This window comes from Coturnix japonica, chromosome 3, assembly GCF_001577835.2.
Source record: "Coturnix japonica isolate 7356 chromosome 3, Coturnix japonica 2.1, whole genome shotgun sequence".
Lineage (NCBI taxonomy): Eukaryota > Metazoa > Chordata > Aves > Galliformes > Phasianidae > Coturnix > Coturnix japonica.
In genome coordinates this window covers 5,412,924-5,438,776 of record NC_029518.1, presented here as the reverse complement: position 1 = coordinate 5,438,776, position 25,853 = coordinate 5,412,924, and the positions used below count along the sequence as shown (strand labels likewise).

Sequence of the window (25,853 nt, the reverse complement as noted above, 5' to 3'; positions counted from 1 at the left end):
AGGGTGGTTCCTCCGCCCCGCTCCTCCCGGCCACGCCACTGGTCGGCACCGGCGGGATGGGGCGGGGTCTCATCACCCGTCCGGTGCCGGTTGGCTGCGAGCCGCTCCCTCATGACGCTCCCCGCCTCCTCGTTCCCGCTCTGTGAGAAGGTGGCGCTGGGCGGTGCCGCTGCCGGTGCTGGCCGTCATTTGGCTGGGCGGCTCAGGGCGCTGCGGGCTGCTGCTGCCGCTGGGCTCAGCGCCGTCCGTCCCGCCGGCTCCTTCCATCCGCCCGCTCTTTGCCCGGAGGAGCAGCCGCCGTCCTCCCCGCTGCTTTGTGCTGACCTGGGAGCCCGCCAGGTAACGCTGCCCCGGTGCTGGACAGGGCCGGGCCCCTCAGCGGGAGGCGGAACCCCTCGTTGTTATCCACGGAAACGCCTCGTGCCTTGGGTTTATCGCTGAGCTCCTCGCTGCTGCTGCTGTGATTTTGTTGGGAATAAGTCGGTAAAGCGTTATTTGGGGTGCGATTAGGTCTGAGAGTTTTGTAGTGTTTTTGAGTAAGCGTTATCCCTGCACGGTGATGTATGTGTGATTTTGTTACAAGCAAAGTGCGTAGAACTTAACTGCAGTTGTTCCTTTTAATCATTAACTCTCACTATAGCAAAATAACTGCTTTTCTTTTTGTGATCCTGTTGTAGGAAAAGGTGATATATGGAATATTGGCCTTGTTAGTACCTTTACTCAAGTTTATTTAATATCTCCAGACCAGTTGATTGTTGGTTCTCCATCACTTACTCATTTCTGTGGATTCATAAACCAGATTCCACATGCCCAGAATTTAGAGTAAGGAGGTGGGCTTCGTGTCCTATAACCACCTACATTTACCTCTGGTGTGGACCTGTCCTCACCTGGTAATTCTGTGCAGCAGATATTGCAGGTATTCAGTGCCTAAACTCTAGATGGTTGTTGTGTGTCTGTACAGTGGTGGAATTTCCAGATTACCACAGTGGCACCGTCTAATGCTGTCATCATGATAAGGGCTTTAAGGACTCAAATGTGGGGACTGATTTACATGGGCTAAATTGCAGCATCTGCATTAGTTGGAAATTTGGAACTCGTATGCCTTTATTCTTTAGCTGTTTGACATGCTTTGCAGTACGTTTTATTTAGAAGCAATTGCCAAACTGCTGTGACTTCTATCTATTTGACTTATCTTTCTAAAAAGAAGGTCTTTAGCCTGGTGCTGTAGTTTGTGGTGTTTTCGCTTTGTTTAAACCTTGTGAATGTTGGGAGCCTGAGCATTAGCTTAGCATGCTCTCATTCCTTTGAGTTTCTGATGGTTTCATTTGCTGGCCTTTTGAGAGAATGAAGGCTTATCATTATCTGCACATTTTGTTTCCAGTAATAGCAACAACAAAAACCACCTGCTGGAATGGAACAGAAACAAAATCAGAAACAAAATCAGTGCTTCTTTAATGTCTTTGTCTCTTCTTTTAGCTACATGGACAGAAAGCTATGCAAAAGAAACTCCTACCTGTAGTATTCCTTGAGTAACAGGGTGTTAGTTAAGTCTGCTAAGGTCCTGAAATTCTCTATGATCCTCTCTAATATGTTAAAATTCAAGTGACTTTTAGATTCTGCTATTTATGTGATCTTCATAAGGTACTTCAGAAAAAGTCTAAAGCAGTCTCCAAGTACGGGTCCTTACTAAACTCCCTTGCTAGTTAGTTATGGAAGTCTTGGTTAATGCCAGCAGTTTTCTCTCAGAATATGCTAAAACAGTACTTTGAACTCCTCCTCATAGAATCACAAGGTTGGAAAGGACCTACAAGATCATCTAGTCCAACTGAATCAATCCACCAGTCATAATGGTTTCGTGCTAATATGTAGGACTGTGATATGTTGGTGGATGGGCATATCTTTTATGTAGTTGGCTGTAGGGGTAGAAGCATCTAGCCAAAGTGGATGACTGACACTTGGGATCAAATAGTCTGCTTGCTAGAGCATGACGGCAGAGCCACAGCAGCAAGTCAGTAGGACTAATGGTCTTGTTGGTGTGTATATGAGCAAGGGAAGAGACCTGAGATGGAACCTAGTAATATTTTTGCTTGACTAGGTTGTTATTACGTGGTTTTTTACACAGGGGTTTGGTGGTTTTTTTGGTTTTTTTTTTTTGGTTTTTTTTTGTGTGTGTGTGTGTGTTTTTGGTTGGTTTTTTTTTGTTTGTTTGTTGTTGTTTTTGTTTCAGTTACAGATACTTTTGTGGAATCCTAAGTTTTATCTTGGCTTAGATAAGAGGTGATCAGGTTCTGCTCTGTGTTAGTAGCTTGGACCTGGAAACAGCAGCTCTTGCTGCTGCACTGTATTTTCCTTATTGTCATGTTCTGACTTGCACTTCAATTCATAAGTTAGGAAAGAAAGACTTTACAGCATCATATTATTTTATCATCCAGGAGCACGCTTTCTTCTAGACTGCACTTACAGTGTGCTCCTGAGAACTGGTTCTTCTAGAAACATATGTCTCTTGAAGCAACTGTTTGTGGCTTCTTTTTCAACACCACCTTTTTTTTAAAATCTTTATTAGCTTACATGCAAGTGGATTTTTTTGTTCCTTTGTGCTGTAGCAACTCATGGCATGCCGTAACTGAGTCTCATCTGATGTGTTGTACGCTTTTTTTCCTTCCCCTCATAGAATTTGAGTGTGCAGAAGTGAAGTTGTCATGGCTTTATGATGATTTCTGTTCTCAGTATTCCACATCATCACATCATTGACTGCACTGAGAATCTCAGAGAAGGAATGTACCACAGCTCCCAGGAAACTCTGCTGTTCCATTTCCATTTTCTGGTTGATGGGAATGATAAAACACTTTATATCACAAGACTTGCTTTCTTTGCTCCCTGGCAGATCAGACTAAGAACTTTGGTTTTCAGAAATTCTCTCATGTATTAGCTTAAATCCCAATTAACTTGTTGGTTTTTTTTAGGCTGGTTGCTTGGTTGTGCTATTGATAAGCTAAGTTTGCTTTCTTTCTCAGATCATTGCCACTTTTCTTTCTTTTGTCCTTTCATTCCCTTTCTCCCCATTTTTTGTGTCTATGAGCCTTTTTGTCACCTTGTTGCTTCAGTGTTGGGACACTGGCACCAGCAGCATGACCCCATTGTTGCTAGATGATAAGGAAGCTCACCAACTGGAAGCATTGCTAAAGACTCAGCCATTGACAGAGGAATTAGTGGATGTCTGTACAGAGTTGCCACCCCCTGGAAACAGGTATTATTAGCTGTAAAGGAAAGATACCCCTTCAAGGACAGTCTGGTACCTGAGGTGAAGAAATGGACTACTATTGAAAAAGATATCCAGTATTTGAGAGAAATAGCTCTGGTGGATGTGTTGTATGACCCCAAGTTTGTTCCTAATAATCCATGTCAAGACTGTGATCCTGGGGGAGTTAGGAGTACATCAAGTATGTGGCGGAAATGTGCTGGAACAGCAGCAGAGAAGTATGCAGGTACACTAGGAGCAACGTTGGAAAGGTATGAGGAACAACAGAGAAGACCCCTAGTGTTTGAACTGATTATTACTCTTCAAAACTTTGAGTAACAGTTACCTCACTCTCGCATTGATATTTAAGCCATCTCGAAAAATGAGATGAAATGGGGAAGCATCAGGACAGTATACTGCAGGAACTGTCTGTTTGTGATGAACCCATGGTGATATCAGTAGCACCCGATGAAGATCGTGATGATCAAAACAGTCTGCTGAAGGAGCTGATCAAACTGATTAAAGGTGATGAACCCTGCTCCTCACCTGTACCATCAAAAATCCCAGATATTATAGATGTGTTAGAGGCAGATGTCTTCCTGCTCAAGCAAAGGATAGTAGTAAATCTATGTTGCATGCTGCCTTGTGGAATTACTTACATAAGCATGGGGAAGATATGAAGAGGTGGCATGAATAAAACACTCCTGTATTACAAGCATGGGTGGGATAATTACAAAGCAGATCAGTCTGTAATCATTCCAGTTACTGTGGGTCCTGATCATGACTTACAAGAGAAGAAGAATGCAAGTAACAAATAGAGGAGCCCTGCCCTCAGCTGGAAGGTAGGAAACAGATAATAGTGTATTGGACTGTGTGGGTTTGATAGCCTGGCACATCAGACCCACAGAAATATGAGGCACTGGTAGACATTGGTGCACAGTGCTCCTTGAGTCATGAGGGGTGAAATTGCTTTATATTTCTGGAGTGACTGGGGGCCCTCAAGAATTGACTATGTGGACTATGCTGGAAAGAAAGGTCCCACTTTGAGTTTGTGGCAAAGACCTTCAGGAGAGAACCAAGGCCAACACCCAGGATTCTGGAAGTGTGTGGGGGTTCCAAAGAGCACTGCACTCCAATTGGGAAGGAGATATTAGCTGCATATGAGGGGATTCAAGCTGCTTGTGAAGTAATTGGTACTTAAATACTTAAAAAAAATAAAAAATACAACTACTTTTAGCACGTCCACTGTCAATGCTGATCTGGATGTTCAAAGGGAGGGTTCCCCCCACCCATCATGCCACTGGTGCTACTTGGAGTAAGTGGATTGCGCTGATTACGGTGAACTCAGATGGGGAACTTCAGTCATCCAGAAATCATAGCGGTGGTCAGGGACTGGCTTGAAGGTAAAAAGTTTGTTATGTCACCAAGAGAAGAGGTTAAGAGGTACCATACAATGAATTACCAGAAAATGGAAAGAAATGTGCCCTGTTCACTGATGGATCATGTTGTGTTGTGGGGAAGCATTTCAAGTGGAAATCTGCTGTGTGGAGTCCCACATAGCAAGTTGCAGAGGCCAGTGAAGGAAAAGGAGAATGAAGCCAGTCTGCAGAGATTAAGGCTGTCCAACTGGCCTAAGTTGTTGCTGAACAGGAGAGGTGGCCAATGCTTTATGTTTATATTGGCTCATGGATGGTGGCAAATGCTTTTTAGGGGTGGTTACAGCAGTGGGAACAAAGTGACTGGCATATTATAGTTAGTAAGCTAAGTTTGTTTTAGTTTGTTTTCCTCCTCAGATCGTTACTGCTGTTTTTGTTTCCCTTTCATTCCCTTTTCCCTCCTTTTTTCAGCTGGTGGGCCTGCTGCCTCCCTGTCATGAGATTAAACCGTGACAGAAATACAGTCAAGTGTTACTGCTATGGGGGTTGCAATACTGTGATGTTTCCCACAGTAACACAGAATACCTTCTGCACTCCATAAGTTGATCTATAGCAATTGTTGCAGTGAGATTTGATATCAACATTTTCTCTCCTAGGTGTAAGCAGCAAAAGATGAGTCGTGGTTTTTCAGAAAACAATAACTTTCCGTACGACAACAATCAAATGGTTTTGGATATGATCCTGTGTTCCCTAATTGGTGTTTCGCAGCCTATCAACTGGGACAGCGTGGCAAGGCTTGTTCCTGGATATACATCCAAAGAGGTGAATTTACTAATAAGGAATCTGTATACTTTAAGCAGTATATAGCAAAGAAGACGGCTTCTTTGGGAGAGAGAAAAATTGAATTTGATTTTTATTTTATTTTTTTTTTAATAAGTTAATTAGAGTCAGAACTGAAAACTTTCAGCAGTAGACTGGAAAAAAAGTTTCTACAAAACACTAAGATTATGAAATACATTCTGCATTCTATTTGAATAAAAATTATTAGAAAGTAGATTTGAAATTGGAATAGGAAGTGAAAACTTATGATGTATTTAAATTTACCTGGCTAAGATTATTTTCATGGAAAGGGTGGTAGTACCTACTGACTTGAGCTTGTAGGTTACAAAATTGTGATTGACATTGTAATTCTAAGTAAGAGTTCTTATTGTGAAAGAGTGCAATTGTCTTTATTGCTTGGTCTTGGCAGATACGGACTGTTCTTTCTTTGGTTGGGTGGGAATCATAAAGTAAAATGATAGGAATTATGAGGAAATTATGGCTGCTTTTAATAATACTTAACAATGCTTTAGATTTAAACAAACAAACACAAATCAACAAACTACCTTAAAAAATTAATTTAAGCTCTTCCTTCATCTCCCTTTTGAAGATTAGGCTTAAAATTGTACGCCTTAGGAAAAGAAAAGATTGAAACAGGCTCCATTGTATTTTTTTTTTTCTGTATGAATATGATCAAACTGTTCATGTACACAAGGCAATATAAAATACAGTATCTGCCTCAATTTATAATTATTAAAAATGTACTGAAAGCTACTGCTTCATTGTCCTATCATTTAATCTTGTGACAGTGTGCAAAAAGGTTTGATGAACTAAAAAGCACTGGAAGTTCACCTGTTGACAACCAGTATAATCCCTTGATGGCTGCTGGTGAGAATCCTGTGGAAACTTTGGCTGTGTACATCAAATCCTCCTTACTTGACACACGGACAGAGTTTCAGGACCCTGCTATTGGGCAGGATTCCATTACTATAACTGGTATGTTTTTAGTTGTTCTGAAATGAATTGGCTTGTGTTATAGTCATTGTGTGCATGCTTTTCTGTGTTGAGTGCTAAGTCCACCCAGGAACAGTCTTTGTCTTTGAATGAGAAAAGTTAAGCATACTTAAAATAACGTGTACACGAAGTCTCTTTCAGTTAGTTTATGTTGAGACAGTGTATGTTTGGATATTTTCAGTAGCTTGCCTTTCTGAAAGGTATGATCCGTGGGAGCATATAAATGATAGAATCTTAGAATGTGGAGTTGGAAGGGATGTTTAAAGGTTATCTAGCCCAGCTCTCCTGAAGTGAACGGAGACATGCACGGCTAGATCAGGCTACCCAGTCCCTGATCCATCCTTGGAAGTCTCTAGGGATGGGACATCAGCCACAGAGTCACAGAATTGTAGGGGTTGGAAGGGACCTCTAGAGATCATCGAGTCCAACCCCCCTGCCAAAGCAGGCTCCTTACACCACATCACACACGTAGGCGTCCAGGCAGGTCTTTGTGGCCCTCTGCTGGACTCTTTCCAAACATCTTTTTTGCCATATCTCTAGGCAACCTGTTCCAGTGACTCAATACCTTCACTGTAAAAGACTTCTTCCTCATATCCAACCTAGATCCTTCCTCATTAAGCTTGAAGCTATTTCCTCTGGTTCTGTTACCACATGTTTAAAGGGGACATGTCTGTCCCCTTCTTTCCTGTAGGCTCCCCTTTAGATATTGAAAGTTTACCTTGCAGCCTTCTCGTCTCCAGACTGAACAGTCCCAGCTCTTACAGCCTGTCCTTGAAGGACAGTTGTTCTGTCCTTTGGATTGTTTTTGTGGCACACCTGGACACACTCTAGCAGCTCCATGTCTCTCCTGTACTGAGGATTCCACATCTGGACACAGTATTCCAGGTGAGGCCTCACCAGCACAGAGTAGAGGGGCAGGATCACTTCCCTAACCCTGCTGGCCAACCAGCTTTTGATGTGCCCCTCTGGACTGAGGGTGCATTTTACCCCACTGTCAGTGTTATTGATGAAAATATTAAAAGAGTGTTGGTCCCATTGCTGATCCCTGTGGGACACTGCTCATTGCTGATCTCTGCCCAGATGTTGAGCCACTGACCACCACTCTCTGGGCTCAGTCCTGCAACTTCATCCATTGAACAGTCCACCCATCAAATCCTTAGGCTAAACCCTTCTGCTTGGGATTTTTAGTAGAAGGAGAATTTATTTTATTTTGTATCCTCAGTGTTGCGTTGTTAACTCTGCAAACGGTTGTGATCGCAGTAAGCTGTATTATTAAAGTAACTTGAAAGCTTTGTGCAGAAGGGCTGCAAAGACTCTTGAGGACAAACTCTCCTTTCCCAGCAAAAGGCCCCGTGTTTGCCATTGTTCTGACTGGCAAGAAGGAAGTGCAGGAGTTAAGAACATTGTCTGATTACTTTTTGATGCTGGCTAGTTTTGCAGTGCAATGCAGTGTGTCTTAGTCAATTATGTATGTCAGCAATACTTTGACAGAAGAGGGTCATTCTTAATAGTTGTGCACTTATTGAAATATCTCCTTAAGTACTTCTACTGTAATTAACTATATGACAGTTATTCTCTGGATTTCAGTGTGTTCTGAGATGTTTTCAGCACGTAGAACTAGACAGATGTGTTGCATGAGAAACTACTTTACTGGAATAATGAGTGAACAATTTCTGCACTACAAAGTGAAAAATTAGCAAAGTATCAAATAAAATGTTCTCCCTTACAGTGTTTTTTGGCATTGGCTTCTGATTTTTTATTTTTATTTTTTATTTTTATTTTTTTGCAGAAGAAAAGCAGCTGTTTGACATTTGCTGGAGAAGAAATGTTTTTAATATAGCTAAGAGAGATGATATATGAAAACTGTACATAGAATACATAGACCAGAATTGCTTTTGTCAGCTTTCAACCTTTTACTTGCTAAACACAATACCTGAAACAAATACTTCTTGCATGTGCAGGTGGCTGCTTAGAAGATTATTAGCTTCCCAGTAGGTAGTTAAGTCTGCTCATAGAGCTCTTTAGACATCTAGTGCGTATTTTCTTTTTAACTGTTTAATGTGTGTATGAAGTATGAATGTAGTTAATTAGTATTAGTATGAAAGTAGTTACCTTAATGTTTCCTAATAAAAGGTAATAGTAGCACGATAGATTCTCTATTGCTTTTTTTCTACCACATTTTTTGTAACTTGAATAAATTATTTTTTGTTTATATAAAACTAAGATTTTTTTTTCCCTCACGGTTTGTGGTGAATTCATTCTCTTAATATTTCTGAGATACTCATATAATTCAGAATTAAGGATTTGAGAAAAGTCCATCTGCAAATTGTTTTTTCTTCATTTAATTACTTCCTCATGTATTCGTGTATATATGTGTGTTACATATAAAAGTGTTCGGCCTGTTTGGATTTGCTTGTAGATTTAGGTAATAGCAAGTAAAAGTAATCAAAACAAATTCATTTTGAACTGGGTTTCGTTCTTGTTTGAGTGATAAAACCTTAATTATTACTTGCTAATTACAAGGCAAACTACTGCCAAGTCCTTGTGAATGGCAGTTAAGTATATAGAGCAGACTTAGCTAAGTTAGTAGCTTTTAAAATTTGAGCCATCTATAATCTCTGAAAGAAGATGGGGAAGAAAAAACAAAGTAAAAACATATGGTGAAGTTCAGTTAATCTGCCTTGGGTGTTCTTGTCAGCATTATTTCCTTTTCTTCATTAGATAACTTCACTGTGTCCAAAATAATTTCCTAATATTTAAGAACAAAACTCTTTTTTTCTATTTTTTTTCGACAGACCTTTCTTATTAAAATATTAATTTTATCTTGTGTTCAAAGTACGGACTTCTACCTTGGCAGTATTTCTGCTAGCATGGGTCATCTGCCTGCAGTTGAACGGCTACACTGAAGGCTGTGGCTGACCCAGTCCCTTCCAAGGTTCCCCTAGTGTCTGTCCAATAAGTTTCACATTTTATTGACTACCTTTCTTTGGTTATGGCTTTACTGAGGCTTAGCTGTGCAAGATGGTAGGCTACATCTTTGGAGAAAGCTTTGTTCTGCATTTGGTGTGATTACTAATTTTCCAGAAGGCATAACTGTTGTGTTCTGAACTGCGTAGAGCTTCAAAATCATTTCTTTTAGCTCTGCTGCTGTAGTGTAGTCATAAGATAAGAAGAGTTATCTTAGTCTTCTTCAGAATACTTCAGCCTCCTCGATTACATGAGAGGGAGAAGGTGCTTCTGGAACTACGTGATCTTTAAGGTCTCGTCCAAATTAAGCCATCACAGTAGGAAAAGTTATTCAAATTGTGAAGCTGGGGTATCTTAGTTCTTGATGCAGAACCCAATAGGTTTATTGACTGGACTTGCTAACCTGCACGGTTTTTTTGTGTCTGTTACGCTGCCTGTGTGTGTTTGTGGGTGAAACATTTGAAATAGAACTCAGCATCCCTTTATGCTTGAAATAAGCTGCATAGTGTAGTTCTAGGAAGAGAGAGATTTAATGCTCAGCTTTTTTTGAGCATTTTTTTTATCTCATTGGTTGCTTCAATCCACGTATTTATGAAACTTATCAAAAACATGTTTAGAGATTTCTTTGCTTTTATTTGGATGGAGCTTGTTTTCTAGAGCTAAAAAAAAAAAAAAAAAAAAAGCAAGGATAAGAAGAGGAGGTAGTCTCAAGTAGTTATATTCTGACAGTGCATCTTCCTGAAAACAGGAATTTTTATGTGGTTTTGAGACCTATATCCCACAAAGCAGGTGAGAGTTTAAAGATGGGTATATTCCCAAAAACAATACTGAAGACAGCACCAATGTCATCGCTCTGCATTGACACAGGACTGATCTGCATTTGCAGCCAAGTTTCTGGGTAACCCAGCAATGCTGCTGATCTACACTTAAGTTTCATGGTATTCAGAGGTGGGATTTGGATTATCTAGTAAACCTTGTGGTAGCACAAATTTATTGCTTGTAACTTAACATTGCTCTGCAATGGAAGCTGTACTTCTATTGGATTTCAAAGGTACCGAAAAGCAGGTCAGGCATTTTTTATCTAATGCAGCTTTTTTTCCTTATATTTAAGGAAGGTCCAGCACAACCTCCACTAGGAATTGTTCTTCAGAATCTGACAAAGGTCCTGTACATAAAGATGAAGAAAGCACTGATGAAAGCCAGGGGTAAGAAGGCCCTTGTGTATTTGTTATTTGGAGAGTTATAACGCTGACAGAAAATTATCTAAAGTTCATTTGTACTATCACAATAACAACAACTAGGAGCATCCTGGAAAAATCTATAAGAAACTATGAATCTTTCTTTTGCAACAGAAATGTTAGGGATTGTTTTGAGAACTTACGTGGTGGCTTATTTATGAATTTGTCCCTAGTGTTTGCCTGAAAATGACTGATCATTGCAATGGGAAGCATAAGCAGATTCTTAAAAAGGAGTAAATACTGACGAGTTTTACTGCTTGTTCAAACAGCAATGCACATCACATGTTTTCCTTACTGTATAAGCACGTTTAGGGTAACGTTTGACTCCATGTGTAAGGGTATTCATCTTTCTGTGGAGGCAGCAAAGACTCATTCTAGCTTTTACCATAATAGTCATTTTAAAAGCAGTTTTAATTTCCACTGATGAAAGTTGTTACTATATGTTTTTGTCTTCTGTGCCTCAGTAAGTTGCAGTTTTATCTGCATATTTTTCACTGAAGTAAAAAAGGGAGAACAAATAAGTTCTTTATATAATTCAAGTTGCATCCTTTAACGAACTAGAGACAAAATAGGGGAACTGAGCTCAAACTTCTTTTCTGCTGGTCCTGAACTTTTAAATGGCTCTGGTACATGGATTATGTGTCAGGGGACGTGCTTCTCTTTTTCACCTAGTGTCTGTTGGTACTTTCTATTAATAATTAATAACTGCAATTTGTGTTCCATCTGTTAATAAAAGCAGTGACATCAGTGTTGCAATGTGTGATCCAGATTTGGAGGTGAGGTCTTTTGAGTTTTAGCTTTCTCATTGATCCCTACATGTCCGTATGGTCCTAATTTGTTTTGTGGCTTACTTTTCTTTTGAGGCCAAATATGGTGATACATGTGTGTGATGAAGCAAAAAACCTCAAAGAAGATTTTGTTTGTCCTCGAGATCTTTTGATTTCTGAAATGAAGTACTTTGCTGAATATCTATCAGTGGATGCCCAGCGCTGGGAAGAAGTGGACATTTCAGTGCACTGTGATGTTCACATCTTTGACTGGTTGATAAAATATGTTAAAAGGAACACCAAAGATGGTGAAGCACATGAAATCCCTGCTTTAGGTAAGATAAAATATGTAGAGCATTTGTTAGGGAATCATTAATCTTCCATTAGTTCAGAGCATAATGTTTCTGCTACAGTTCAGCCACAGCCTCTTGTTTCTATCTAACTAGAAGAACTTTTCAGTTGTTAGAAAAATGTTGCGAAAGCAGCCCTTAATGCTTCTGAGGAAACATCCTGGTGGTTGAAGTGGTGAAAGAGATCTGACCTAGTTTGGGATCTGATGGTTTTAATCAAGGTTCCTCAGACCTCTTCTGAACAAAAACAGAGTGAAGTTTTACAACAGTTTTCTTAGGTTTTGTTTTATTTCTCTTCTGTTTCCCATTTGAACAGTTTCAGTATTTTCTAAAATTTCAATGCAATATGCTAAAAAAGTAGAAGAACTTTTCCAATATTAATTTCAGGCATGTTTTTAATATACAAACATTTTGTTAACATTTTAAAAAAACTATGAACAGAAAATTATCACAACTATTGCAGTTACAGAGAGGAAAATCTCATCTGGATGTGGTGGCTAGTAATGGAAGTTAATCTTTCTGCTTAATTGCTTAGTCATTGTATCCTATGAATGCACTTTTTACAGTCTTAATAAATGGCAGGTATAGTTGTGTTCTGGCCACTTGGATGTTGAACAAAAATTTATTTCATAAGATGGGAAACATTCTACAAATTGAAAGGTATAATAATGGGTTGATTGGTTTAAAAGAAAAAAAAAACTCTTGTTGGTAAATACTAATTATACTAAGGGAGGTATGTGATATTACCAAAAGATGCATGTAAGAATAACAAACTTTTTTGTTTGTTGCCTTTTAGAACCAGCAAATGTCATATCAATTCTTATTTCTTCTGAGTTTTTGAAGATGGATTCGTTAGTAAGTATTAAGAAAGAAGGATTTTGTGGCTTAAGGATGCAAGTAAAATCCAAAATACAACATGTTCTTGCTGTTGTATAAACAGATTATGAAAAATGCAGTAAGGGCATCTTGAGATTTTTGTCACCTTTCGTGCTCAAAACACCTAATCTTTACAGAATCTCAGATTCTTTCCAGATTTCTGTAGAAATCTCTAGGAGGAGAAAGCAAACACTGGCTCACTCTAGTTAATTCACAGTCTCTTTCAGGTGAATCTGAGACTTGCTTTCTGTTTTTCAGGTGTAACTGAAATAGTTGTTTAAAATATTTGATGCTTGAAAAAAAAACAAAAACAAAGAGAAAAAGAGTTTGAAGTGATTAGTGCACATCTTTGGAGATAATCTTTGTTTAGATTTCTTTACAATTATTTTTAACGTTTCTGTTTTTCCTAGGTAGAAAAATGTATTCATTATTGTCACAAAAATATGAATGCTATTGTAGCCACGCCTTGTAACATGAATTGTATCAATGCTAATCTAGTTGCACATATTGCTGACCTCTTTACTCACAATGAACTGGAAGAGCTGAAGGACAAGAGAGATAAATTTAAAAGGTAACTTTTTGTTCTGAAATATACAACTGAAGTGCCTTAGTACTTTTCAGTCTTTTTTCCCAAACATCTATGACACACTGTAAAGTTGGAGTGTAGTAAGAGTATACACCGTGTGTGTGTGTATGTGTATATCTTTAACACAGAATATGAAGAAGTGACTTCAGAGTTTAATATTAAAATTCTGAGCGAAAGAAAAGAGTTTTTTATAGGAGACAAGCAAAAGAAAAGGCTGCACTAGGAGTATGAAATGGACATATTATTCATGAATTCTCACATGGATGCCAGGATTAGGGTAAGGAACCCTTTATCATATGACATGCTCCTAACTTCTGTAATTTGGTTTCAGCATCCTATGATCTCTATTGTGGGAAATATAATTTAGGATGGCTGGAATCTTGAAGAGCTCTGATGGAATATCTTTTCAGAAAGCATGTGTTAAGGATTCTGGCTTAGTCAGTGTCAAGAAAAGGGCCATTTATTGGAGGGCAAAATGAAAGTAAAAACGTATTTTAATCAGTAACAACTGTCAACTTTATAGTTATCAGAACTGAAGTTAGTAGTTTTACAGTAAAGGTCTGTTCAGCGTAGATGCTTATATCTTCATAAAAATAAGAGATGACCAGGCCAGGAAACAGTTATTTAAACAGAAGAAATAAATCCGCATAAAGAAAAACCACATTAAAAGCTGGATTCTGAAAGAAACATGATGACTTTTGCAAATGATCAGAATATAAGTCTCTCTGTATAAAAATATTTTCAGTTTTTTGTTTTTTTTTCCCAATGAGTAATTTGTGTTGCTGTTGTTAATAGTAAACTTTTCTGCAAGAAGATTGAGAGACTGTTTGATCCAGAGTACATAAATCCAGATTCTCGAGGAAATGCAGCTACCTTATACAGGTGTGATCTTACTTTTGTTATTACTTCAATTGTAAGAACAGTTTCTGCATCTTGAAGTCCTGCTCTTACGCCATTAATTTATCTTATTTTTTAAATATAGATGTTGCTTATGTAAAAAGCTGTTAACTAAGGAAACTGAAAGAAGAATTCCATGTGTACCAGGAAAAATCAACATAGATCAACACGGGAATATTGTCTATGTTCATATAAGGTAGGAGGAAAAAAAAAGAATATAAATTTATATATGTTATTTTGAATGGTTATAAAAAATACTGTATGTTTAGGATCAGATATTTGTGTTACAAAAGAAAGTCAAAGATGCATGTAGAACAATATGTATCATCTTAACATTTTGTATTACCTAAAGAAAAAAAAAAAAAAGGTGGGGATGGGGGGAGATGGTGATGTACTTCTGAACTTCAGTCATCAGTGCTGCAGCTGCAGTATGGAGAAACTACAGTCATGATTATTGAGAGAGCTATTTGGGGTGTACTTATTTACATAAAAAATACACAGCTAATTGCTTCATCAAACTGTTTCTAAGATACATATGTTGCCAATTGACAAATTCAAATTAAAAGCTGCATTTCTGTGAGATGTATTATGGGATGCTGGATAGAATCATAGAATCATTAAGGTTAAAAAAGACCTCTAAGATCATCTAGTCCAGCTTCTGAAAGCAAAGAAATGCTAATGATTCTATTCTATTCTGGCTTTCTACTGTCCGATCAAATATTTAGCCTGCTCAAAGACTACCGTAAGTAGATGTAACCAGTTGTTTTCCTGTTGAAAAGCATTTATCAAAGGAGCTTCCAGGACCTGTTCTGTAAGTGTGCCTTGATCATTTGGCACAAATATTTAATGTAACTCCATTTGTTTGAGCCTTGATTGTGAACAGCTAGAGTCTCTTAATGAAGATCAATGCATAATGAGCTAGAGTTTTCCTTCCCTCCATCTCCATATATGCTGTTTAAAGATGACAGTAGGAAATTAGTAACAGGAGATCTTTCTCAGCCTATCTTTTTTTTTTCTTCAAACAACCGAAATGTTTCAGTGTCAGATCTCAAGATAACATATTCCTTTAGTTTAATCTCCCGTAAGAAATTTTAAGGTGTGGATCAAGTTCTACCTTACAGTCTAATTAGTACCAAATTTATGACCTTGTCCTAGAATCATAGAATCACCAGGTTGGAAAGGACCTACAAGACCATCTAGTCCAACCTTCCTCCCATTACCATTCCTACAACAAACTGCTAAATCACATCTCGTAGCTCGTCATCCAGGCACCTCTTGAACAGTGCCAGGGATGGTTACTCCACCACCTCCCTGGGCAGATGTTTCAGGACCTGATCAATCTCTGAGAGAAAAAGTTTTTCCTTGTGTATAATCTAAACCTCTTCTGATACAACTTGTGGCCATTTCCTTGAGTCCTCTTTGTGGCCTGGGAGAAGAGGCCAAACCACTCCTCATCACAGCATCTCTTCAGGAAGTTTTAGAGTGCAGTGAGGTCTCCCCTGAGCCTCTTCTTCCCCTGACACATAACTTTTTTTTTTTTTTTTTTTTTTTTTTAGATCTCCTGTTTCTTTGTTTTTTATTTAAAGGCAGAGAATTGCAGTGTCCTTGGATTTGTTTGCACGTGCATGTTTTGACTTATTTTTCTCTCTCTATTGAGTTTCTTCTGTTTTATAGTTTTCTTGATTTCCAACAGGCTCGGTATTTCTCTTAACTTACAAATTTCCTGTATATGGCGCTTGAGATGAAACAAGCTGTAATTCATGGCTATTAGTAAGCTTAGGAGGTTGTGAAAGAACGTAGGCATTTTTGTAATGGTCTGAATGTCATGATTGTCCCACGATGTATCCTTCCTGTTACAAACTCTTATGTAGGATTTTCACTAGAGGATGTTTTGTTTTGCTCCTTTTCTACCTCACCTTTCTGGTGGCTGAATCAAAACAGTTTTATAGTATTCACGCAACTTGACAGTGTACTTTTTCAGAGATAAAACTTGGGAAGTGCATGAGTACTTAATTGGCCTTCATGAAGAACTGAAATCTTGGCAGGATGTTTATTGGCGTCTCTGGGGTACTGTCAATTGGTTGACCTGCTCAAGGTGTAACCAAGTGAGTACCTTTTCATTTTCACTTGTTTGTTGGTAGCTTGTCTGTTGTAGGTGGGCTCTGAGGCTGCATCAAAGATTAAAACAGTTGTTGCTTCCTTCCCTTGAATAATTTTGTCACCAGATGGCATTCAGCGATTTTTATTTTACTGGTGGGAGATGCAAGTAATCACACTATGGGAATTATATATCCTGATTCATTACTTTTGAATACTACTTTTTTTTCCCCATCATTTGCCCTTTCCTTTTTGTTGTAGCCAGTAAGAGCAAAATGACACTAAATTAGGATGTATATTCTCTGATTACTGAGGTTTTAGTGAGTGACATATTCTATGGTTATTGAGTTTTTGCATTTTGGGGTGTGTGACAATTAAGTTTGCACTATGTTTGTATGTCCAAACTCTGATTTCTGTAGGTAATCTCTCATTATATCTCTTCTTACTCTTATACAGTCTTTCCTGTGTACTGAATTCTCCCATTGCCAGTACCATCCACAGCCAGTTCTTTATCCAGGTGTAGCAAGTGCTCTGGGGTCAACTGGGACAGGAGTATATCCATGTTGCAACCAGAAAGTACTTCGATTTGATCCTACTACCCTCCCAAAGGTACTTTGGTACTGGCTCACTTTTTAAAGAACATGAGAGTAATGTCTGAAAGGCATTTTTATTTTCCAGTGCACTAACAGTGCAAAGAAGGGGTGCCATCTATTCTGTCTTCATACAGTTTGACCGTGTTTAATGCTAAAATTATTAATGAAACTGTTTTCTAAATATTGTTATCCCTATCTAAGCTGTACTTTGCTTCTCAGAATTTCTTCTATAATTTTAACTTCAGCAAGAACGCAATTGGTATCACCTGTAGAATCAAAAGGACATCTGTATGGTTTATACCATGACAAAACTGAGTTCTCAGATAAGATGTTTCTAGAAAGCTTATATTTTTGTTATTGTACTTCCCAAATAAGTTCTTCCCATTGTCTCATTTTTATGTTGAATATGTATTGCAGGGCTGTAAGGTGAGGGATCACGTGACTAGTTTACCATCTGGAAATGAAGATGAGAATTCTTTGCCATCTCAGACCACTAAAATACTGAATGATCTGCTCCGTCATAGAGATGTTATTGTTGTTCCTTTCACTAAGGATGAGAACAGGTAAGAGTGTTGTATAGTTACTGAAATGACTTAGTCTTGAAAGCTTAACGTGTTCATGTTATGCTTAGTTTCTTTCTTTTTAAATGAGTGACATGGTGCTTGGTAAAGGCGACTTAATTTGGAAAAGAAAGAGCGAATACAGTAGCTTTTTACATTCAAGCTCCTTAACCATTCGTTCCTCTACTTATTTGTATTTTAATTGTTATAAAAATGTTATGTGGCTTACTTAGAAGTGTTTTTTTCTTTTGATATGTAATGAGTAAAAACAGATTGATTCCAGTTATTTTTGTCCCACATCTTTCCCTAAGTGACTCTGGTATTGGGCTCTCTGATGAAAAAGGCATTGAATGTGATGTGCTCGTAGAACCAAATACACCGTGGGGCCCCAAAACTGGAGAAATCAATGCTGTGAGTGACTGATTCTCCTTCTTACTGATAATGAAGAATCCCACAAGAGTACTTTGAAGGATTCGTTAGACAACTTTAATAAATAAAATACATAACTAGGGGAAGAGATGCAATATTGAGCATTGCAGAGTAGCATTGTCTAGTGGAGGTATAAAATGCCTGTTTGTCAAAAAGGCAAAACTTTTACCTGTTCTTCTTTACAGAAATATTTCTGTAAAGCAGATTTAATTATCTGGTTTCTGTGCTTTACATCTCATTTGTAATCTGATGGTATTTAAGGAACCAGTCATATTCCTCAATTCATCACATGGTAGACGTTATTTAAATATTTGCCACCCTCTTTCATCTATGGATGTATTTAAGTATGTCCATGTGGCTTTTATAAACTCATGAACTAAGAGCAGTAATCTGTTGGGATTTTTTTTTGTTGTTTCAAAAGTTTAAATGATCTTACCTTCCAGAAATATAATCCCATTTGCTGTCATGCTGATGGCAGATCACTAGAGAGGTTTTCTAAGCCAAGTTTAAGTAGATTGTATGTCTCTGTGTTGAAGAGGCCTTCCATGCAAAGATAAGTTTTTGAACATCGGCATCCATGTTAAGTTTAAAATGCAAGTAGGTCTTCTAGGAGTTACCAGTGTAAGTGGCTGTATTTTAGCTTACCACTCCTGTTTTTTAGGATTCCACTTATTTTTTAATAATTGCTGTTAATTTTTATCTCTCTTTCTTTCTCTTTTTCACTACAGTTTCTTTCTCTGAAGAACTGGACATTACAACTGGTTAGTTAAATATTTTGTTCATGTTTGCTCCAGCTAACTTTGATTTTGTTGTTGTTGTTGTTGTTGTATTGTTTTCTAATTAATTTAGAGAGAAGTTCATTTTCTTTTGCATTGTGGATGTTGCATTATAGCAAAATTTTTGTTTTGCAAGAAAGTATGAAGCATGTGTGAAGTGCTAATTTGGCCTGAATAGAAATAAACATTTCCTTTAAAATACTTCTACAAATGACAACAAACAACAGGCCAATAACACGTGCGCAAGTTCCTGGTAGTTCATTAGGCTGACAGAAATGTAGATATTCAAAAAGAATTTTTGAGTGCCTGTCTGTCTCACAACTTGTCAGAGATGCTTCATGTCTTCTTTATGATTTTATTTTATTATAAAAAAATCTATCAGAGTTGAATGACTGGCCAAATACAGGAGGTGTGTAGTTGCTCTTCCAGCAGTATTGCATTAGTCCTAATCAATTGCATCTATTTTGGTGTGTTAGTGCTAGAGAATAGCAGTTTACTTCTGTCACCCTTGGTGATTTGTTCCATGCTCACATTCCTAGTATCCTGCAATAATCTTTTTGAATTTGCAGGTCATGTTAGCCCTTGTTTCTCATGTATTACTCATTATCACTTAAAAAAAAAAAAAAAAAGAGAAAACTGAAAGCTGAAACTCCTAACTTTTTTAACACCATATCTGAATTTCTTTAATATCCCATTCCAGAAATGTGTATGTAAATAATACCTATTAAAAAAAAAAAAAAAAAAAGGTGTGTTTATTTCCAAATAATAAACATCACATTCTTTAACGTATTTCTTATGCTGTACTGATACTATTACCACTTACTATTGTGGTGCAATATTGGAGTCAGTAGTTTGCTATGATGTGCAGAGATGTTTTAAAAAATAATAAATAAATAGATGTGCAGTCTGTATTGACTACTGCTGAGACAGCAGTATCAGACAGTTAGCAAGGCAGAACAAATCTTGGGAGAACCTTCCCTCAGTAAAACCTTGTAGTTTATTCTATGATTACATGGCTAGCTCAAATTTGAAAACTTGAACTTCCTTGTTTTTCTTAATATTTTAATATTTCCAGCAATATAATGAATGCTAAATGTGGATTCATATAATAATACAGGCCGGAAGGAATCTTTGGTAGTCTTCTCAGATATTTCCTCCCAGTCTTAAAGTTAAATCCAACTTCAAAGCTTTATCACTTTACTCATACCCAGACAAATCTTGGGTATCTATGAAGAAGGTGAGACCACAGCCTCTCTGGACAATCTGCTATAATGTTTTACTGTCTGAAAGAAATATAGGTAAAAGTATTTGCCAAGACACAAAAATTTGAAATTACTTTCTTAACATTTGAGAAAAGTGATTTTTAGACCTAACTTCTCACACATGTTAGTGAGTTACCACACTAAGATATGAAGCAGGATTTGAACGCAACTCCTTTGGGACAGCTATACTGCATTACTAAGTAGGAATCAAGCCTCACGTAATCTTTGGCATTCTGCTTCCGTCAATTAGAAGCAGCAGTCATTGTTATCTGAAGAAGAGGAGTATACCACTGGCTCTGAAGTCACTGAGGATGAAGTGGGGGATGAAGAAGAAGTGTGCAAGAAACCAGGTACAATACAAGGGTATCATAGTTGTCCACCCTGGAATTTAAAGAGTCAAGGTAGTAGATTTCTTCTGTAAGAAGGCTTTTACATGTTAGGAACTACTTAATTTCAATTTTATTTCCACCATTTTCTTTGTGTAGCTACAGATTATTTCCCAGTTGGTTAGGGTCATCAAAAAACTTTAGCAAACAAGGAAAGTGACAACTGTTCCTATCCAGGATGTCCTAAAAGTTGATTCAGGGCTTATTTTGTAGGATAGGTTATCAAATGACTTAAATTCTTTTCCAAGATAAATTTTGGAAGACAAGAAAAATGTAGTGGCTACGTGATTGATAGATGTGGCTAGAATTTTGTCTGCATTGATAATAAGTTGTAGAAACTAAAATTATTTTCATGTGTTTCTTTTCTTGTTAAACTGGGAAGTCTAGGAATGTGGAAAGCAAAAGACTGTCTCTTCTTTCCATACTAGTAACAAGCCACTTGAATTCAGGCACTTTGGTTTTTGGTGTTTTGGAGGGATTGTTTTTGTTGTACTGCAAATTTAATTTTTTTTTTGAAGTGTTAACTTTTTTGCAGCTTGACTTTAAACTTACTTGGTCTGATATCCTTCAAATTGTTGATGCAAGTAATATGGACAGAGATGCAGGTTGTGTGTGCACTTGATTTTAAATTTGCAATCTAAAACTTGTGTGGTTCTGTCATTATCTTATATTTTAAGTATGTACTATAATTAATGTATGCTTCTTATGGAAAAGAGTAACCCATGTGTATTAACCTGCCTGCGGTGCTAACAAATTAAGAACAAGTAGTTCATTTACTCTCACTGTAAACAGTAGGGGAGGAAAATCCTTTTGTAGCTATGTGGTTGTAAAATTCAGAGTATCTATGGTTGTATCAGTCAGTAGATATTTCTTCAATTTGCAGGGAGAAAGGAGAAACTAAAGAAATTCTATAAACACCCAAAGAAAGGGGCTTCTTCACCTAGTATTCAGAAAAAGGAGAAGCTATCTGACAAGGTAAAAAAATAAATAAAAAATCAGAGCTGTGAACACAGCCTGAGCTAATGATGAGATTTTTTCTTATATTAAGACATGATCTCAAAACATATTTTTATTTATTTTATAGCCAAGTTCCCGAGATGCATCTCCATTCACGTAAGTAATTTTCAAAGTCCTTGATAACATATTGTAGTATATCCTGTCTTGGAAATGGTTACTGATAACGCTGCACGTATCTTTCTTTTTTAATCAGTGTAAGCATGCAGCAGAACAAATGGGATGCCTCCAGGTCACTAAGATACAACCAAGATGCTCAAAGAGAAGATGGTCTGTTCTTGCATGAGTCTAGCTGTCATGTTAATGTTATACAAAGAAAATTATTATTTCACATTAAGAAATGGCTATTTTTTTTTTTTTCAAAATACAACAATTTACCTTAAGATTGAATTTTATCTCAGATCAAATGAAGTTTTTCCTTAGTGCTCATCTGTAGGAGAACAGAGTTCAGCTAGGTTGTTAGTAGTCAGCACTATCCAAGCAAGCCATACAGCAATCTCAGATTCATAAAAAAAAGAAAAAAGTTATATAAATATATTTATACTATATATTTTTCCCCAGCTAAATATATATATATAATTATTATTGTTATTATTAATATCATAAATGAATAAAATAGTAATAATTATTATTACTATTATTTTTATATAAATTATTTTATATATTATATATATATATAAATATATAAATCACTTTATATATTTTATATATAATTATTATTACTATTACTTTTATATAAATAAATAAAACATTATTTATTTTTATATATATATATTTAGTTCCCAGCTAATTTATATGTATTTTTTTGCTGGGAACTCCTGAAAATGTTACTTCAGAGTTTGATTGGCATTTATTAGCAATCTCATCTATTCAGCAGGAATAAAAAAATCTGTGTCAGAAAAATAGAAAGAAAACCTACCATAAACTACATTGTAGTTTTGCATACAGGTTGAAATATAAATGGGCATCTTTGGACTTTCAGACTAGGAAGGAATTCCAAGTTTACAGAAAACAAGATTCCATTCAAATTGTGTTAGCGTCATTTATGTTCTGTGTTTGGAAAGTCTGCTGCACATAATCTACAGAGATTTATAATTGTGTCCTCTGATGACTATAAAAGTAAGCAAAGAATTTTTTTTTTTCTTGCTTATTTGTTGCCTGGATGTATAAAAAGTGATACGTGTATTTACTTCTATCATCTTCCTTATCTGTCTGGCTTCAATATTCAGAATATTCAGAATTATAATATTCATAATATTCAGAATTATGTTAATTTATCCAGCTTTTTATATCTTTGAGATGTCTGTGTGGTTTTTTTTTCTAAATTATTCTTCACAATATAGAGTATTGTTGTTCAAGACTTCTATATGTGCTGAGAAACAAAAAAATTACTTCTTGCAAATAGGATCTGACTAAATGACACTTGTGTGTCGTTCTCTTTGTATTCAGTAGTATGGAAAACCTCTTTTCTAAAATATTATTTTTTCTGGCAGACCAGAGGAGAATGTCTGAGATTACAGGACACTTGATAAAAATCAGACTGGGAGATTTTGGTCGAATCAAGTCAAAAGACAGCAAAGAAGTAAGACTTATCATAACATGGTGATTACAGAATTGCAGGAGGCCTTTGTAACGAATGTGTAAAACAAATGAAACCACCATTCTTTCAATTACTAACAAAGAATTGAGTTTAATCTTTATTTTCTTCTGAGCATGAATATGTATCTATCTACGTATACATATATTTTGTAAAGGAGTTGAATAGTAATTATTAATGTTTACTGTCTAAAAATTAAACATGGAAAATAGGATGGTTTAAAAAATGTTTCAGTACTGGGTTATGATATCTAAAGAAAGTATGCTATAGGTTCTCCTGAGTATTAATTATTTTTATGAAAGGACACTGATTAGATTGGAATAATGTCACAGCTTGGTGGGCTCTTTTTAATTATTATTATTATTATTATTATTATTATTATTATTATTTTTATTTTTATTTTTATTTATGTATATATTTATTTTGCATTTCAGTATGCAGGGGGTATTTATTCAAGACTTGAAGCTCAGATAAAGGCTTCAGCACAGGTCAATGCACGACAAATCAACACTGAAAAGAATGCCAGGTGAGATAAAATGGAAAAGCATTTTCATTTTTGGAAGGGCTGGGGTTGGAAACTGTTTTCAGTTTGAGTGTGCTTCATTTCATACTCCTCCTTGCGTCAGTATCCCTGAAAGCTTCCTATATAAAATTTTGTGGCCAGCAGGTGAGTCTTTAGATGCTGACAAACTTCTAAGAATACACTGGATGCTTCAGATATCTTGTGGATGTTCAAAAAATGCATGTGACTACCACTGCAGAATTAATGGTTTCATAAAAAGTTATTTGACATAACAGTTTTTTCAAATTGCTGTATTCATTGCATACATTTGTATGAATATGTAGTTTATGCTGCAGGTACACTGACAGAAAGGCAGCTTTCTAAATACAGTTGTGAGAATTTCTTTCTTTTTTCCCCAGATTACACTTTAGCAAATGTTTCTAACAAGTACTGAACAAGGGAGCTGATCTCATAATAAGCATTCTAGCAACGATAACCTGCATATGTTTCTTCTCCGCTCTTAATCCAGGTCAAAATCCCGTTTTGGTCAAGGTCGTCCAACATAAAGACTCATAGAAAAAATTGTAGCTGGAATACAGTACTGCTTCCTGAAATTGTATGGCACTCTTGATGTATGGAGAAGGTGCATCTCCAGAAGCCTTGACTTGATAAGCAGTCACATATTTCTTTAAGCCTTGTACATAATTGTGTATGATAAATGAATGCAAATCCAATAAGGTCTGTACTTATTTTAATTGTAAATATATTATTTCTTAAATACAAATTCAGTTGCTTTTTAGGCTGTTGTTTTGAGTTGCATAGAAAATATTTTATAAACCTGCAAATTTAACTTATTCAACTAACTTTTTATGGGGGAAGATATAAATATGCCTTCCAGTATGAAAGAAATACTGGAAAGGAAAAGAAAAAGCAAGGCTACTGAATTCTGAATGCGATCAGCAGTGTTAACATAAGTCACCTGGAATATATGTATGTATGTTATGTTGTATTTGATAGGACATTTTAGGTCTGTCCTCTAGGGATTTGCACTTGAAGTCAGTGACAGTACAATAGCTGTGAGTTAGACTAGTTAATGCAGAGTTTTAGCGCAGTTCTGAGGCTTTCTTCCATACGTCACACAACTCGCATACATGTGAAGATGGCTAACAAATGGAAACCAGACCTTCAAAGATTATTTAAATGCCGTGTTGATGCAGGTCTTGCATGTAAAACACTTGCTTTACTTGTATGTGAAGTTCACACTTACTTGCATATCATATCTGGTTCCTTTTGCACAATACCTTGTTTGGTTCCTTTCTAATGCCCAGAGAAAGCTGTTTGGTCTTTCAATGCTGTACCACTGAATTACTCAGAGGATATGCTGTTAATTAGGCACCTTTCAGTTGAAAAGAATCATTATGAAGAGTTGTGCATGTAGATGTTTTGGGTCTAGTTTTTTTTTCTGAAACCTGCTTTAATACTACCTTCTAGAAGTCACCTTCAAGTTCTGTAATTGGAACAATAGAATAGAAGTTCGTGTGTATGTAAAATCCAGGGCTACCGAAATGAAGTAATTTGCCTAGAAAACAATTCACATATTCGCAAAGAGTGACAATAGCAATGGCTGAATTCTAGTAAATGTATTCTGAACGTTTTGAGACAAGTCAAAAGAGCGCTCAGGGAAAGTTTGTTTTGAACCACAAGTGTAAAATGTGAGTTTGGAGTTAAGTCTGGAAGATATTGGGAGGGGGGTTGAGTTCAGGCTGGGGCGAGGAGGGGGAGAACATGATTGTAATGCATTCTTCTCTGCATTCAGGCTTTTTTTGTGTGTGTTTTGTGTGTTTTCAGTGGGCATTAGAAGACTAGGATAGCAATGCTTGAAAATACTGCTTTCAAAGTGGAAGAATTTATTAATATTTAAAACAAATGCTGTTTATTTCTTTATTTTGTCCAAAGCAATTTCAGTGCACAATAAAACTAACAGGCAAAGCTCTCACTAGCTTTGATTTTTGGGCAGGAATGGTATCCTTTGCCAGCGTACTCCAATCTTTGTTAAATAAATAAGGCTTTGTTAGTGTGCTGCATCTATTTGCAAGTAGTAAAGCAGCTTTAAGCAGTTGTAGTGACATTGGAAGACTATTGTTTTCTGAAGAAGTCTGCAGAGGAAGAAAAAAAAAGCAATAAAATAAGTGTTTTGCTACAATTTTGTGACTTCTGATAGAGAATTGTTCTAAGTGGTAGACTTTGCTATGAAAGCTGCCAGCTTGTGTATGGTTATACATATGCTTAGTTTTCTTTGAACAACTAACCCAAAATTGAGGGGAAAATGCTGCTGGTTTTGTTGTATAGGGAAAACGCTGGTTTTATGTGCCAATATTGTTACATTTTGAGCATATAACAATAACATACATAATGTACAGCTTTTTTTCCCCTTTTGCCAACCACACTGTTATTTTGTATTAATTTTGAAATTGTTTTGGTTTAATGGAAATAAAAGTAATTCATTTAA

The 25,853-nt window shown here is 36.7% G+C and overlaps 1 protein-coding gene across 6 annotated transcripts; it reads left to right on the top strand.

Annotated features, from left to right (window-relative positions):
• Positions 1–143: 143 nt before the first annotated feature.
• On the top strand, positions 144–25,853 carry KIAA1841 (KIAA1841 ortholog). Of its 6 annotated transcripts, XM_015856779.1 has the most exons (21): positions 144–339; positions 5,271–5,436; positions 6,243–6,429; positions 10,526–10,619; positions 11,516–11,754; positions 12,566–12,624; positions 13,056–13,216; positions 14,027–14,113; positions 14,214–14,324; positions 16,110–16,233; positions 16,682–16,834; positions 17,236–17,381; positions 17,690–17,789; positions 18,536–18,568; positions 20,096–20,195; positions 21,115–21,206; positions 21,316–21,344; positions 21,442–21,515; positions 22,739–22,827; positions 23,277–23,368; positions 23,874–25,853. In XM_015856779.1, the coding sequence occupies exons 2-21, from the start codon at positions 5,287–5,289 to the stop codon at positions 23,908–23,910; spliced, it is 2,157 nt and encodes a 718-aa protein (XP_015712265.1). In that variant the 5' UTR covers positions 144–339; positions 5,271–5,286; the 3' UTR covers positions 23,911–25,853. The 6 variants fall into 6 exon arrangements, 2 of the variants coding, with proteins under 2 accessions (XP_015712265.1, XP_032299782.1); XR_001553728.2 differs by lacking the exons at positions 23,277–23,368; positions 23,874–25,853 and adding an exon at positions 22,228–22,364 and having other exon boundaries at positions 235–339; XR_001553727.2 differs by lacking the exons at positions 23,277–23,368; positions 23,874–25,853 and adding an exon at positions 22,194–22,364 and having other exon boundaries at positions 235–339.

What these genes read in the sequence shown, in the direction of transcription:
- KIAA1841 (XM_015856779.1), top strand. Translation starts at nt 5,287, where the DNA reads ATGAGTCGTGGTTTTTCAGAAAACAATAACTTTCCGTACGACAACAAT. An exon ending in AGCACTGATGAAAGCCAGGG is followed by an intron (nt 10,620 to 11,515) that starts GTAAGAAGGCCC and finishes TTTTCTTTTGAG; the next exon opens with GCCAAATATGGTGATACATG. An exon ending in AAGAGAGATAAATTTAAAAG is followed by an intron (nt 13,217 to 14,026) that starts GTAACTTTTTGT and finishes TGTTGTTAATAG; the next exon opens with TAAACTTTTCTGCAAGAAGA.